Below are 16,843 nucleotides of genomic sequence, written 5' to 3' on the forward strand. Positions count from 1 at the left end.
CAGCCATTGTGACTATCAGATTTGGATAGCGTATTTGCTATCCGTATATATTCCATACATATTTCAGATGTTTGGAATATTTAGTAAGCTGTGGGCTCTGGGTCTATGAATTGTCCTCTTCTGATTTATGGATTACGTAGTGAGTTGCTGAATGGAATTTCAGAACTTTCATCCTGAAAGCAGTGGTTGGGTCATTTTTATCCCCATGTGAATATCAGTATTATTATTTTTTTTTAAAAAAAACCAAACATTGGAAGCTTTATAAAAACAAAAACCTTTCCGTTGGAAGTGATCAGCCATTCAAATATAAAGCTGTGTTTTTAAACGGGAAAAGTGAAGTTGCTTTACCTTTTGGCTGGAAGATGAATGTTTTATTTCTTGTTTTCTTTATTTTTCTTCATTTAATTTTACAATATATCCCCAAATCCCCCCCACCTCAAACCCACCCACTTCCCCCTCCCACTTCCCAGAGCTAAATACAGGATTATAGTTACAATAGTCATATTCTAAATAAAAATTATGCATAATATACAATTAGCCAAATTCATAATGTGCTTTAACTCCCCTTTAACATAACTACAAACAAAGTACCAATAACAATATCCCACTAAGATCTACTCATAAGCTAAATGGAAGGAAGATGAATGTTTAAATTGTTTCCTAACTTGCACTTGGTTAGATCAATTATTTAACTGCTATAAATACCCTGCAGAATGCACTCTCATGTGTCTAGATAAGTCAAGATTTGTTTGTCAAAGAGTTTGATACAGTTGCTTTGTTCTTTCCTGCATGTAGCCATTGCAGCTCAGCAAAACAATATAATTTTATATTATGTCCTGTTAGTAAATCTAGATACAGAATGAGGCATATACATAGATATCACACAGCAAGATATATCATAGTTGCACACTAGGATTTTTTTTAAAAATTTGACTTTGTACACATATTTCCAGGTAAATGGCGCTCCAGTGTCCTGCAGTGTCTTTCTGCTGCCTTGACCATGTTACTAATGATGGTGGTGGGGAATTCACCTGGGGGGGACCATTTGGGGAGATTTGCACGTTCAGAAATGTGTGCTTATTTGTGTTATTTAAGCTTGTGGCCCTGGGCATGTCTGAACATTGCTGGGATGTTTGCAAGTCTTCCGTCTGGCTAGCTGCCATACAGGCTTGATGGATAGCATCGCCACGGATTTGAACATTTCATACCTAAATCTCCCAGGGTCTGCATCTGTCCCATTGCTCTCTTGGCCCGGTTACCTGGTGCCCTCCTCTCGGCTTCCAACCCCGGACGCCCGCCCCTCTGGGTCCACCCAGCAGGCCTTGGTGAGCAGGGATGAAGAACCCTTGGCCAACTCCCCTTAGTCTCTACACTCTCTCTCTCTCTCTCTCTCTCTCTCTCTCTCTCTCTCTCTCTCTCTCTCTCTCTCTCTCTCACACACACACACACACACACACACACACAGACACAGACACAGACACAGACACAGACACACACCGATTGCCTTCTTGTTATAAACATTTTCGGGCCTTCCGCCTTTGATGTGTGGAGTTGACCTTGTGGAGATAAGCAGACAAATGGAAGGGCTCAACAGGAGCCTTTTCGCAAACTAAAAAAAATTAAGTTCAGCTTCCATGGTTTTCAGTCCTGAACTTAACATTTATTGCATTTATCAGTTACAGATGATGTAATGGAGACCTGTCCGTTATGCTGGTATATCAGGATGGTTATAAATTGATTCCTTCATGTGACTAACCAGTCATAACTCAAGGATTATCTGCACAACATTCCAAGTGCAAACCGTCACTAAATCATTCTGCATTTGCATCCTTCTGTTTGTCTTCGACGTTTTACGCCAAAGAATCACCTATCAATCGCCTCCTTGGGATAAAAAATTCTCAGAGGTTTCCCTGGGAATAACGGGGCAAAGGCTACAAGGCTGTCGGTTTTACTGGGTTGCCTTATTTCTAAATCCTAGCAGTTTTAATTCCCACGCAAGTTTGCCACTGGCACTCTTTGCAGCTTTTGTGCTACGAACAAGAATGAGTCATTTCTATCCCACATCCTTTAATTTCCTCTCAAGATCAGCCTCTTGTTTATCTGCAGCTTGCTTGTGCCTGGGATGGATTTGGATGGAGTCGCGTTATTAGCAATCGCCCTTAGCTCCCGTATTTTTCTAGACCTTCGATTCTTTCCTGTGTTTCTTAACAGACTTTGCTTTAATGCATCCTACAAAGTTGACAGCCACAACAATGCCTGGTTAACAGGAGTGGGTATTCTTCTCTCTCTCTCCCCTTCTCCCCAAACAGAATAGGAATAAAATACAGTTCCAAGTAAACAACTCAAAATAATACTTTCTGTCTCTGCTTGTTCTTTTATTGGCGGTCTTCTGCTGTAATACTGTAAAACAGCAAAATGTTTGTACTTGCCCTTTTTCAAACAGCATATTGTCTCGCTCTGAGAATAGCTAGAACAATTCAATATGATTTTTAAAAGTAGGGAACACGAATACTTTATCTTAGAAGTTACGCTGCCTAATCCTTCTCAGAGATTGGGTTTGGGTTATATTATTTTGGTAATATCATGCTGCCCAAGCATGCTCGGTACGCAACCTCCAGTACTAATAATACAATTTTGTTCCCTTATTTATGCAGAAATATAATCAATAAGCTGGAAACGTCCGTGATGGATTTCAAAAGCAACTCGCTCTTGCTCCCCAAGAAAGGAGCCAACCACATCAAGATGAAGCCGGTTCCGGAGATCCTGGGGAATCCCACCGGGAGGCCCCCGAGCTGTGAAGTGAGCCGAGAGTGCTCCGTTTACCTGGGCAAGGCCCACCTTTCCGCCACACTACAGGGCGATGTCGTGCCCAAATGCAACGGCCACGAGGCCCTGCCCTTCATCCCCGTGGAGAAGCTCCAAGACCTCACCTCCCGCGTCTTCAACGGGGAGTCGGGAGCGCAGGAGACCAAACTGCGCTTCGAGTCTCAGGACAGCAAGGAAGCCGGGACGCCCCCCAACACTACCCCAGCCAAGAACGGCTCGCCGGAAATTAAACTGAAAATCACTAAAACGTACATGAATGGGAAGCCGCTCTTTGAATCCTCCATCTGTGGCGACGGCGTGCTGGAGGCCGCGCAGGCGGAGCCCAACCCGGCCAACAAGGAGAAGAGGAGTAGGAAGAGGAGCATCAAGTATGACTCCCTACTCGAGCGGGGATTCGTAGAAGCGGCGTTGCTGTCCGGCTCGTCCAGTTCCTCCTGCGAAAAGGTACCGCGGGTCCCCTCGGCTCCTTGCGACCGTCGGGCGGTCGGAATTTGCAGTCAGTCGGCTATCAAATTTTCAGATCGCCGCGCCGAGGAATCTTTGCTCGGATTAGTGTGTCCGTGGTTTCTGACAGTGTAAAGACATCCTTGGTCAGCTTTGGTAGCTACAGAATACAGGAAGTCCTCGACTTAATGACAGCTCGTTTAGTGACCGTTCAACGGCGCTGAAAAATGTGACTTGTGACCGTTTTTCGTAGTTACGACCTTTGCAGCCTCCCCGTGGCCACGCGATCAGAATTTGGATGCTTGGCAACTGGTTCACATTTATGACGGTCACAGTGTCCTGGGTTCACGTGATTTCTCCCCCCCCCCCCCCTTTTAGCGACCTTCTGAAAAGCAAAGTCAGTGGGGAAGACAGAGTCACAGATTACTAACTGGTCAGCTGCGGTGCTTCACTTAACAACTGTGGCCAAAAAAGTCATAAAATGGGGCAAAACTCGACAAATTTCTCATTTAGCGCCAGAAATTTTGGGCTCAGTTGTGGTGATAAGTCGAGGACTACCTGTAAGACCGTATAGTTTTCTAGCAGCAATATAGAAGTGGTTTACTATTGCCTTGATTTGGGGTATTTTTTTCAGCTCCCAGGCTGATGCTCTTAACCTAAAATAAACCAAGGGCAGCTGTGGCCCCTTTACAACCCGCGGACTTCAATCCCAGAATTCCTGAGCCAGCCTTTCCTGGCTGGCTGAGGAATTCTGGGAGTTGAAGTCCACAGGTCATAAAGGGGCCATAGTTGCCTACCCCTGCTCTATACTCCCGTTGGCTAGCTTTATTAACTGGGGCCATAGTTGCCCACCTCTATTCTAGAGCAGGGGTCCTCAACCTTGGCAACTTTAAGACTTGTGGACTTCAACTCCCAGAATTCTGGCTGAGGAATTCTGGGAGTTGAAGTCCACAAGTCTTAAAGTTGCCAAGGTTGAGGACCCCTGCTCTAGAGGGTGTGCATCCATTTCCAGAATCATTTAGGTCCCCCCTCTTTATTTCTCCCATCTGGTACTCCTTGTGTGGGTGTGAATGGTAGGATGTTCTTCACCTGGTTCTGCTCTTCTGGAAGAGGAGGGATGGGGTCCAGAGTAGATTAAAGAACCATCCAGAAGATTTAGAAGCGATTGTGACTTCGGGTTATGCTGCTTGGAAGTTATGAAAGAGTTGTGTCTTGCGCAGTGTTGCTTCTTTTTTCTTTGTATACATTGAGCAAAATTTGCTTTAAACATTGTGAAAATGAGAAAAAAATAGCTCTCAAATCAGAGAATAATAATGCTGAACCAGAACCAGTCATGTTAATAGTGTACTATTGGATGTTGAAAAGGTTTGGATTCAGATATTTTGATGTACTATTTCTGGCTATTTTTAGCAATATGATGCTTGTCCTGCTGCTCTGCTGGTCATTTTTCTGTCTATACATTGGTGATCCTGGAGGAAAGGCTGGTAACATTTCTCCAACCACTTGCAATCTTTATTTCACTCTTGAGATTATTCATTGCAACTGCCTGCAGAGCGTCACTGAAAAAGGTAGAATGATTTTGAGTTTAAAAATAAAGTGTTCGAATAGAGTCAAGGAGAAAAAAAGTGCAGGAATTATTTTTGTTCTGGTGTTAGACGCCAGTCATTGCCACGTGTCCAGATTTCGAACTTAATTCCTTATCTTGCAGCTACCGTACATTAATTTTCTAGTCTACAAAGTTTGTACTTCTCACTCCCTACTTTTGCAGCTATTTGGAGATGGCGCCCTTGACACGTTCCTAAGTTTTGAAAAGTATTCTTGCTTATAAAAAATGGGATTTCAATATAAATATATTAGTATTAGAAAGCATGAAAGGACACAACGAGGCAGAATAAATATGGAAGGGAAGGAAATTTATTTATTTATTATTTATTTATTTATTTATTTTTTATACCGCCCTTCTCCCGAAGGACTCAGGGCGGTGTACAGGGCAATAAATATCAAAATACGAAATACAAAAGTTAAAAAACATTAAATAATTATGCCCGATATGATACATTAGTTAAAATCCATATTCAAACCCCAAACCCATCAGGCCAGGCTGGCTTGTTCAAATAAATAAGTTTTTAGATCACGTTGGAAGGAGCGAAGGTCGGGGGCCATCCGGAGCTCAACCGGTAAGCGGTTCCAAAGGTCAGGCGCACCCACAGAGAACGCCCTCCCCCTGGGGGTCGCCAGTCGACATTCTCTGACCGGTGGCACCCTGAGGAGGCCCTCTCTGTGGGAGCGCACTGGACGGAGGGAGGTTGACGCCGGCAGCAGGTGTTGCCGTAGGTAATCCGGACCCATGCCATGTAGGGCTTTATAGGACATCACCAGCACCTTGAAATGCTGGGGTGGCACATCTGGATGTCCTGGCAAGGCTTCCTTCCGTCCCAGTTTGAACCACAGCTGATACCAGATCCCGCTACCCCTGCCTGGAGGTCAGAGATAATGAAAGCTGCGGTTGATTAATCCTCATCAGTAAATAGTCTTGATTGAATGCACGGCTTCCTATGGCATACAACATTAAATACGTGGGGATACGTAATATTAAATATATGAGGGATACATGTAGAGCAGACATGTCAAACACAAGGCCCGGGGGCCGGATGCAGACCGCGAAGTGGTTTCATGTGGCCCGCGAAGCCATCCTGGAAACAGCGAGGGAACTGCCCCCACTGCCTTGGCCCTGGCCCAGAGACCCTCCTCCTGCCAGAGACCCCCAGATCTGTCCCACTCCTGCCCAGGCCCCCATAGGCACCCCTGATGTGAACGATGTAGAGCTGGCTATGCCCACCCAGTAGGCCATACGCACTCTAGCCACGCCCACCCTGGCCATACCCACCCGGCCCCCTGAGGGCAACCGCAATGCTGATGTGGCCCTCAATGAAATTGAGTTTGACACCCCTGATGTAGAGTATGGTCATAAACCTAAGTCAGTGCAATGCTTTTGTACTATGAAGGGGTGGATTTGGCGCACACACTCACACGCACGCACACGCACACACACACAAAACTGAAATTCCCTGCAGAATGCCATTGTCCTTTGTCTGCTCCGTCCCTGTTCAGGACAGGACCCAGTTAGAATTCCCAGGGTTCCACTTATTTTTAAGTTCAGAGTACCCCAAATGTAGGACAAAGCAGAACATTCCTCAACTGCCCTCTTGAGAACCTGCTCTTCACGTTTTTATCAAAGGAGGGTTTGTCCCAAAGGTGCTCTTTGGTCTGGACCGAACCAAGAAAATCCCGTTTCCTTTTGAAAAAGCACTTTTGGGGCAACCATGACCTGGATGACTGAGAATCTCTGAAGACAAAGTAGGGCTTTGGTCTTGTGTAAAACGGAGCTCTGAGGACTCCCTTTGCGCCTTTCTCCAGAAATTCTCTGTCAGGCCCCTCAAATACATGCTAAGCCCAACAGGGCAAGCCCAAATGTCATTTCTGGCTAAAGAGAAAAGAGTTGCCTTGTAATTTTAGACATATCGTATCTGGGTAGATTTATATTGGGATAGGAACTGTTTTGGTTACTTAATAATAATAAAGTTGGAAGGGACCTTGGAGGTCATCTAGTCCATCCCCCTGCTCAGGCAGGAAACCCTACACCATTTCAGGCAAATGGCTGGCCAGTCTCTTCTTAAAGACTTCCAGTGTTGGAGCATTCACCACTTCTGGAGGCAGGTTGTTCCACTGGTTAATTGTTCTAACTGTCAGGAAGTTTCTCCTTAGTTCTAGGTTGCTTCTCTCTTTGGTTAAATGACGTACTCAAAGAGATTACATGGAGGAAGTGTCAACCTGTCAGTGCTAGATATTTTGGCTGTTTTCCAAGACCATATTCCATATGGACCATATGGTAAAACTGGACCTTAAGAACAGTGTTACGATGATTTGGGTTGTTTCTCTGAGCTCATCTCCAGGAGGTGTAAAGCTGTTGGACCCCTAAAATGGTAGCCCACAGGCTTTCAGACGCGTCCATCTCGCCCCATGCAGCGTTCAACATCTTCTGAAATGGTTCTGCTTGCTAGAGATTGGAGCGTCACTAATAAGTTCATGAAGCTGAGAGCCATTCCTTCTTGCTGACCGATTCCCAGGAAGCAATCGGCAGCGTTGAATGCTGTCCACGTTTGAGAATAAGTTGCATGAGGGAGAACACTTGGAACAGTCAAGACGTGAAAGAGATGCTGTAGGAAATTAGATTTTGGATTTGGGCTTGTTTGGGTGGATTTGTACTTGGAATGTATTTGTATTCGGAGACTGGAAATAGAATAGGAATAGAATAGAATGCAGAATAGAATAGGAATAGAAAAGAAAATAGAGTAGAATAGAATAGAATAGAGCTGACAGGGACCTTGGAGGTCATCTAGTCCAGCCTCCTGCTCAAGCAGGAGAACCTACACCATCTCAGACAAGTGACTGTCCAGTCTCTTCTTAAAAACCTCCAGGGATTGAGCACCCACAATTTCTGGTGGCCAGCAGTTCCACTGGTTGATTTTCCTCACTGTTAGGAAGTTTCTCCTTAATTCCAGGTTGCTTCTCTCTTTGATCATTTTCCAACCGTTGTTTTCTCGTCCTTTCCTCTGGTGCTTTGGTTAATGACCCCCCCCTCTTCTTTCTGGCAGCCCCTCAGATACCGGAAGACTGCTTTCACGTCTCCCCTATTTCTTCTTTTCTTTAGACCAGCCAAACCCAAATCTTGCAGCTGTTCTTCGTATGTTTCAGTCTCCAGGCCTTGGATCATCTTAGTTGCTCTTCTCTGAACTTTTTCCAAACTCTCGTGGTTTTGAACACAATGCAGAGTTAACAGGTTGCATGTAAATTCACTGCTGTTTGTAAAATCTTTGTTAGAGGAAAGTTAGATTTAACAATAAGCGTCTCTTGATGTTTTCCACCTTAAATGTGGCAATGTGCATGTGCTTTTCAGATACTGTTGCTGTGGTGTTAGCAGTTCAGTTTCTTCGATGGAAACAACTAAGCAGCTTTGATTTTTAAGCTTGGCAGATTTCCAAAAATGTGCACTGCACACCTCCATTTGTTAGAAACCTTAAGCTGGAGAAACATCTTGAGAAGCTTCCTGCTTATTCGGGACTGTTATGGTTTGTCCATGCATTTCTTGGCAACAAGATAGGGTCCACTTTCTTCAGGGCAATGGAGCCCAATCCTTAACCCCGTTATGGGTTACTCCTAGCTTCCCCCCAATGCATTTGACGTATTGGTGCCATTCTCAGAATGATTGCAGCTGCTGAGCCCTCGTAAGGACGGTCATCTCCAAAAGGACTCCAGATGGGTCTCTGTAACATCTGGAGAAACGTAGGTAGAACTGCAACGTCAAGGATTCCATTTATCTTAGGCATTGGCTAATTTAAAGCCATAACTCACCTTGAACGTTCCTATCTGGAGAAAAGTATATGGCCCCAAATCCTTAATTCCACAGAAGCCAAGTGAAGAAGCTCTCTTCTTAAGATACGCAGGGAGCCCTCGACTTAATGGCCACGATTGAGCCCAACATTTCCATTGCTAAGAAGGGCAGTCGTTAAGTGAGTTTTGCCCCATTTTACGACCTTCCTTACTACAGTTGTTAAGTGAATCACTGCAGTTGTTAAGTTAGTAACATGGCTGTTAAGTGAACCTGGCTTCCCCATTGACTTTGCTTGTCAAAAGGTTATAAATGGCGATCGTGTGATTCCCGGGACACTGCAGCCCCCGTAAGTACAGGCCAGTTGCCAAGCCTCTGAATTTTGACCAGATGACCGTGGGGATGTGGCCTCGGTCATGTGAAAAACGGTCGTAAGTCCCTTTTTTTCAGTGCCGTTGTAACTTCAGTCACCAAATGAATAGTTGTAAGTCGAGGACAACCCGTAGGCCAGGGGTCCTCAACCGCGGCAACTTTAAGACTCGTGGACTTCAACTCCCTGAATTCCTCAGCCAGGAAGCTTTGCTGGCTGAGGAATTCTGGGAGTTGAAGTCCACGAGTCTTAAAAGTTGCCGCGGTTGAGGACCCCCGCCATAGGCCACCTTTTCATTCCTGAAGCTCAGACTTCACCTGATCCTTGAAGATCAGAGGGTTTTGCGTAGCGTTAGAAGCGAAGTCCCGCCTGCCTTTCTCACCTGTCTTCCTAACCGCCCAGAGTACTCCAAGGCTGCATGCATTCGGGCTGGAGATTAAGACTGAAGGCCGTAGTGCTGATCTGAATAAGTGAAGGTGCTTCACTGTTGGTCAGCTGTAAAAGTCTTCTCATTGCCAGAATCTGGGTCTCTTCTCTTTCCCCCTCCCCTCCCTAAAGTTTTCTGCCCAAGAAGACTCCCCTCTGGCGGCCAAGAAAGAGGACCGAACGCAGGTCTTGAAGTACGGCGTGGGAGACGTGGTCTGGTCCAAGGTGTCCGGCTATCCGTGGTGGCCTTGCATGATCTCCACTGACCCTCTTCTCCATCACTTCACTAAGCTCAACGGTAGGTCCTTCGGGGGGGGGGGCAGGGGGCCCGCTTGGCTCGGTTGCAGACAGCGGCCCACCAAGCCAAGTATTAAAAGCAAGAGAACTCAGCCAATAATCCTTCATTCGCCACAGTTGTGTTGGTTTTAACTGCAGCCCACCAACACTCAACACTGCAAAACTAGGCAGCTTTCTGAACATGGCCTCGCTGACCCTCGCAAGGTCATTCGTGAAGACCTCAATCGTGTATCGCGTGGGGGGGTGGTTTTGAAGTACGCCAAAGAGTGGGAGAAGCCATTGCTTCAAGCCTACATTGCTTGAAAGATGGAGGCTTGGAAGTGGGCCAGTTCAGGTGTTTGTTAATTAAATCACCTCTTTCAGAAATGGTTTGGTTTTGCTCTACCTCAGGGGTTTTCAAACCTGGCCCTTTGACGACTTGTGCAAGTCCACAAGTCATCAAAGGGCCAAGTTTGAAGACCTCTCCTCTACCTTAATAAGCCTGCACAGCCAAAATGGACAATGCCGGCTGGATTCATTCATTCACGGTAAATTTTATTTTGCTTTATTAGCTTGTTGAACAAGCTGTGGTTTTGCTGAATCCATACACGGCGCTAAGCCAAGATATAATTCATCACCAGAATGGCAGCTCAGCAAGCCAAGAGTTTTATGTTATACTGTGATAGGTGGGACCCCTTCTCAACCTGGTTATTCTTCAAATGTTTGGATTTCAGCTCTCAAAATGCCACCTCCCTCCTGGCTACGGCCACGAATAGAGAAAGCCACCCACATCTAGGATGCCAAGCTGGTGTTGAACAACTGAACTCAGCAGGAATACTGGGAAAAAAAATTAACTTCATACAGTCAAGTGTTATTTCATCTTTGCACATGGCTCTGTTACGCTAAGACCCTGAATTGGTTGAATGTGCTGTCTATGTTTTCAGGACAGAAAAAGAGTTTTCGCCAGTATCACGTACAGTTTTTTGGGGATGCACCAGAACGAGCCTGGGTGTTTGAAAAAAGCCTTGTCACGTTCAAAGGAGAGGAGCAGTTTGAGCAGTTGTGCCAGGAAAGTGCAAAGCATTCCATTAGCAAGGCAGAGAAAATAAAGGTAAGGTTTCTGTGTCTGCTCTTTGGGGCTTGCTAATATTTGGGCTACGTTACCTGCTTGCTCACGGCATCTTGTTATGCATTGATAATGAATGGAGAAAATTAGCTTTTCCGAGATTCACCAGGTAGGGCTTTTCTGTTGTTAGTCTAAGTTACCTCTTTTTCTTAACGGGTTGTGTTTTTTTTTCCCCCTGCAGATGTTAAAACCTGTTTCAGGAAAACTGCGTCCCCAGTGGGAGATGGGGGTCAAGCAGTCCAAAGACGCCTTGTCCATGTCCGTGGAGGACAGGAAGGCTAAATACACCTTCATTTACATCAGGGGCAGGCCAGTCCTCAACCCCCAAGTGGCGAAGGAAGCCGGACTCGTAGTTAAGTCTTTGGAAGAGATGGATAAAATTTATTCGGACGAAGACCTTTTACAGACTCTGAAATCGAGCAAAGAATACGACGTCCCAGCCAAAAGGGGGAGAAGGACCAAGTCGCTTTGCGCAAGTGATTCGGAAGACTTCGGCCCCAGGCCTGTCCAGAGCACCCCTTCCGGAAGAAGCCCGGAGGAGAGAGGAGGCACGGGGGGGTCCCCTTTCGGTCGGAAGAAAGCCATTGCCTTCGCTCCCCGAAACCGAAAGAGCGATGGGGTCCCTCAGTTCCTGGTCTTTTGTCAGAAGCACCGAGATGAGGTTGGTGTCTTCAGAATTCGTATCGTGACGCTTCATCCTTTTTCAGGTGTCTGGATGGGTCCCTTAGAGCAGAGCCCCCCCCAACCTTTTGGGCACCAGGGACCACCGCTTCCGTGGAGAGAGGTTTTTCCACGGACCGGGGCATATGTGTTTTTTTGTGCTGCCTGCATCCTGCGGATGGATGGGGCTTGGCTTGGTTGTGCGGCCCGGTGGCTGGCATGCCGCGGCCTGGTACCAGTCCACAGACCGAGAGTTGGGAACCCCTGCCTTAGAGTCACCAAGTGCAACACCTGTGTGTCTTCTCCTCGCGCACTTGACACTCATCCAGGTTCTCAGAAGCTTTGCCATAATTCTGTTGGGCGGCTTCTCCTGCCTGCTTAAGATAGCAAATCTGTGAGTGAGTTGAGTCTCAACTGAGAGGCTGTGAATACTGACCCTCACGTGATTTTGTGTGTTGGGAGGGGGGGAGCCCTCAGGATTTTGGAACTGGGTCATAAGTACCTCTGGGGCGGTCTGTCCTGACTTCAGATAGCCACTAAACGAGCAGTTGTAGGTCAGGGCCACCTGTGCCGTGTGGCTTTACCTGCCAGTTGCAGGTGTTCATGACGTTGTTTTTGTACCCCTGAAATCAAGCGGGGGCCCTTGTTGTTTTTCCGGCTGAAGAATTTTCAGTGATTTTGTCTGTTCTGTTCATGGAGTTTCAGGACCTTTCAGGTAGACAGAAAATCTGGGTCCTCTAGGAGAATCGAAAGGTTTTTAATTTTTTAAGAAAAAACACTTGGAGAAAACTAGACCGTTTGTCTTACTTATATACAGGTAGTCCTCAATTTACAACAGTTCACTTAGTGACCATTCGAAGTTACAACGGCACTGAAAAATGTGACTTGTGACCGTTTTTCATAGTTACGACCGTTGCACCATCCCCAAGGTCACGTGATCAAAATTCGGACGCTTGGCAACTGGTTCGTACTTACGACGGTCGCAGCATCGTTCAGGGGCACAGTCAGTTGCGGAGCCACTTAACAACCGTGTTACTCATTGAACAAGTGCAATGATTCACTTAACAACTGTGGCAAGAAAAGTCATAAAATGGGGGGGAACCCGAGGATTATCGGCAACTGAGATTAAGCATTCTTGGGGTGAGTCCATGTCCATCCTAACTGGGGATTCTCCATCGTTGTCCTTTTCCAAAAGGCAAGTGGACTTTCTTAATTCGTTTTTCCCCCACGAAGACGTTCTGCTTCCTTGAAGTCATAAGGGAAAAACCGGAAAAATCCAGTTGCCTTTTGGAAAAAGCGCCTTTGGGACACGTCCATCGTGCAACAAAAATAAAATAAAATAATAAGTGAATAAATGGAAAACGAAAGGTGGAAAACAAGCCAAGAGCCAACTTGAAAGGGCAGGCCTCTGGGTCTTTCTCTGCCATCAACTCTCGTGTGTTTCTTACGTCCAGGTGGTCTCTGAGCATCCCGATGCGTCGAGCGACGAAATAGAAGAACTGCTGGAGTCACAGTGGAACATGCTAAGTGAAAAACAGAAAACACGCTATAACACAAAATTTGCCCTAGTGACCTCTCCCAAATGTGAAGAAGACACTGGTAAACGTAAAACTGTGCTCGTATACTCTAACTAAGTTTAATATATGTAGCCGTGTTTAATTAAGCACACAATTCACAGCCTGTAGGGAAGATCAGCTTTCACTGTTTCTGTCTCTAATTTTGGGATGTTGTGCCGATGAGCAGTGAATGCAGTCCTTTTCTTCTTTTTCTTTTTATTTATTTAAACCAGAAAAGTTAATAATGTCTACATTTCTTGCTCATTGTTCTGCGAAGTTGCTCTGTGTAAACCTGTTGTAGATATGCTGGTGTCTCGTTCCCTTCCTGCCTCCAAGCAGCCGCCGCCTGTATCCCTGTCAGTGAAATGGGAATTAAGGAGATGGAAAGAAATTAAGCTAGAATTTAAATTAAAGACGTTCGCTCCGAGTGTAACTCTTCTGTCTAAAGTTGAAGTGGAGGTTGATTCCGTGTCCCTGTGTTTGCGATAATTAAGGCCGTGTGGATGTTCAAAGACACCCAACGCTTAAATGTGTCCAGGACAGACAGGGTGTAGCTAGTGGTGGGGAATATTATTTGAATCTGCAGGAATCTGGCCAGATCTCCATCTTTATAAAGCATTTAGCTATAGATTTGGAAGAGTTGATATGCCTAAAGGCAAAAAAAATAAAAATTAAAAAGCCATATTTTTTGTTTCTCGGTATTAATATTATAGTCTGTATAATGTTGTTGGATTGTGACAGAAATTTTTAGATAACAGGTTGCTGCTTTGGACAATGAGAAGAATGAGAGTGTGTTGGAAAGGTTTCTCAATTTTGGACAAAATGTATTAAAACTGTAGTCAGTTTTGTTATTTGTGTGTGAAATGACAACTTGTGGGGAAAGTTGAATGCTTTGTCTCGATGTATAAAATATGTGGGTGTCGATTTTAAAAGCAAACAAGACTACACAACATTCTGTATCTCTCAAGGTTCAACCGCGAGGAGCATGAGCAAGGCCACACGTAAAGTCTTTCAAGGATCACGTAAACGAAGATCAAGATCCAGAAGTAATTTAAATTTGTGCTGTGTAATATTGATTTTAAACTAAGTAACCCTTAAGTGTGCCTTTCATGTAACTGCTCAATCCTACCTTTTTCTCAAAATGTTGTGCTCCTTCAGTTTTAGCGTTTTTATGGATCTTGAATTAAATATTTGAGTGCTGTAGTACAAAATTCTGTCCAGCTTTATGGAGGTTTCTTCTTACGATCCAATTAAAATGAATCTTGCTTCCTCAGTTTGTTACACCTCTGTAAGATGACTTTCAGACCTGGGCATATTTAGGGATCTGTGAAAGACCGTTTTTGCACGTCGATATAGTTATGTCAAAATCTTGGCCTAGGCCACAGCTTTTCCCAATAAACTTAAACTTCACCCTTGGCGTGTGGAAACGAACAGTTATCCACACGTTTTTAAAAGAAACATGTTGTAGGATAGTAAGATGTGTTTTGAGGCTTGAAAATTTAATTACCAGCAAAAGAATATTGATTTTTTCCCCCAAAACATTTGAATGAAGTTTTGTAGCTCCAAATTAAGTAATAGCAATTTGGTCCTAGGCTAAAAAGTATACTTGGGGAATAATGAACAATAATTAGAAAGTTTTGTTATGATCCAATAGGGGATTTTGGGGATAGGAAATAGAACCTTTACATACAAAGGAGAATTGGTGAAATAAGTTGTATAAACTAGTTGTGATCTTCTCTCTTAAAGTTTTTAACATTGAACTTTATTATTTCAAATGGGTTTAATTCAGACCCACTGGTTTCAGGTATAAATATGCGAGGTACTTAAAAACCTTTTTCCCCCACTGTCTTTGTCTAAAATATTCCTCCCCCCCCACCTACCCTTGGTCTTTATATGAAACAAATTCACTTTAATACATGTAATTGCTTTATATTTTCCAAGCCTTAAGGTGATGGTCTATAACATAATTTCAGAAAATGGGATAATTGCTTTATATAACACTAGTGCGCTTTTAAAAGAAGTTACTTCAGAAGAAAAAACTTCCGGTTGTAGATCCATTATAAATTGAAAGGAGAAATTAAAATTAAATGTACAGATAGGCGTAGGATGTTTTCGTATATAAGATCAGCTCTCATGGGTGTGTAGTGCAAAGCTAGTTTTAATAAGAGAAGTTGGGAGTCACAAGATGTTTAAGGTTAATAAACATTAGCAAGCTGTATTAGAACAGTAACATAACTGCTTTGGATCGAGATAATTTCTGCATGAGCTTTAAGTTTCCCCATCCCTACTCCAAGGTAACTTATATGGAAATAAAAGGAAACCTGTAAAGAGGACAAGGAAACCCACGGAAGATTTCGAAGTTCAAGAAGCATCTAGAAAAAAGCTGAGAATGGATAAGAAGAACTATCAGGAGGTAACTGTTCTTGGCTTACACTCTAATGGCAACCGAGGGGATTGTTATTCGACTTTGTTTTATCAAAATAACATTCTGCTTCACTGGAGCAGGTGATTTAATGGACGGGGTGATCAATGGATGGATCGACAAGTGGTTAACCAGAGAGCTCATTTCAAAACATCGAAATAGGCAATGCCCATAAAAGCTTTGATTTCATATTTTATATTTGTGGGTCTGTTTGCTGAATCTTTCCGCCATGATAGTAGAGGTACAAGCGAACAGCTGAGAAAGGAAGTCAGCTGCGTCTTTGGGGGGGGGTTCATCTGGAAAGGGGGATAAAACGCCCTTTCATCTGTACTTTTCAGATGGCCAGTCTCACCTTTTTTTTTCATCTTGAACTAGTTGTTTATTTGCATCCAACACTTCACATATTTAGGGTCAAACAAATTGATTAACAGGTGCGGAAGCAACAGTTCATGTATCCAGAAATGTTACAAGATCCAGTGGAGTTATGATATTTGTGCAGGTAACCCTTGACTTACCACCATTCATTTAGTGAGCATTTGAAGTTACAACGGCAACGAAAAATGTGACTTAGCACCATTTTTCACACTTTGTGAAAAAGGACATCCCCACGGTCACATGTTCAAAATTCGGACCCTTCGCAACTGGCTCATATTTATGACGGGGGCAGCCTCCTGGGGTCATGTGGTCCCCTTTTGTGACCTGACAAGCAAAGTCAATAGAGAAGGCGGATCCACTTAACAACCAGGTTACTAACTTAACAACTCCAGTCATTCACATAACAACTGTGGCAAGAAAGACCGTAAAATGGGGCAAAACTTAACAACAACAGAAATTTTGGACTCGGCTGTGGTAAAGACTCCCTGAGTAGTTATCCTCATTTTTTGAATGCCTATTTTGTGAACTCACAAGCAACGTTATTAGCACTTAGAAATATTGTGTTTTTCCTTCTTCTTTTTTTTAATACCTTCACCAGTAAGGCATGTCGACTGTTGTTAAAAGAAACATGGACATTAGGTCCTAAAGCTGATATGTTACTTCAGCTACTGTAAAATAGTTGCGTGCAGCATACTTTATTGGCCCTGAACTAACAAATTCCCGAGTAGATTGCAGCTTCCATTCATGTTCCCTCGTCTTAATCCGCGGGGAGGGAGCGGAAAGGCCCACCTGTCCAGGCAACACTCTGGAACTGAGGCGGGGGGACGCTTGTGCTCGCTGGGACACGGGGTCGCTCCTGCCTTTTTCATCGCTCGGAGATATCGGCACATGCCAAGCAGGGTGTCTTAACCCCGTGGTCTTGCGGTTGCCGCTGTTGAGTAGTCGCACCAACTAACCCACGTTGTCCGGGAGA

At 44.5% G+C, this 16,843-nt stretch overlaps 1 protein-coding gene across 2 annotated transcripts in view; it reads left to right on the forward strand.

The window, feature by feature from the left end:
* NSD2 (nuclear receptor binding SET domain protein 2) overlaps positions 1–16,843 on the forward strand; it is a 51,641-nt gene that overhangs the window by 8,345 nt on the left and 26,453 nt on the right. The window contains exons 2-8 of one of the 2 annotated variants that reach the window (XM_081326882.1): positions 2,655–3,270; positions 9,588–9,753; positions 10,676–10,842; positions 11,039–11,518; positions 12,972–13,116; positions 14,042–14,119; positions 15,368–15,486. In XM_081326882.1, the coding sequence (XP_081183008.1) occupies positions 2,686–3,270; positions 9,588–9,753; positions 10,676–10,842; positions 11,039–11,518; positions 12,972–13,116; positions 14,042–14,119; positions 15,368–15,486 (1,740 nt within the window). In that variant the 5' untranslated portion in view covers positions 2,655–2,685. Of the gene's footprint in view, positions 1–2,316; positions 3,271–9,587; positions 9,754–10,675; positions 10,843–11,038; positions 11,519–12,971; positions 13,117–14,041; positions 14,120–15,367; positions 15,487–16,843 lie in introns of those variants that run through there. The other variant, XM_081326881.1, reaches the window with a different exon arrangement.

The sequence above is a fragment of the Vipera berus genome (genome assembly GCF_964194415.1).
Source record: "Vipera berus genome assembly, chromosome: 4".
NCBI lineage: Eukaryota > Metazoa > Chordata > Lepidosauria > Squamata > Viperidae > Vipera > Vipera berus.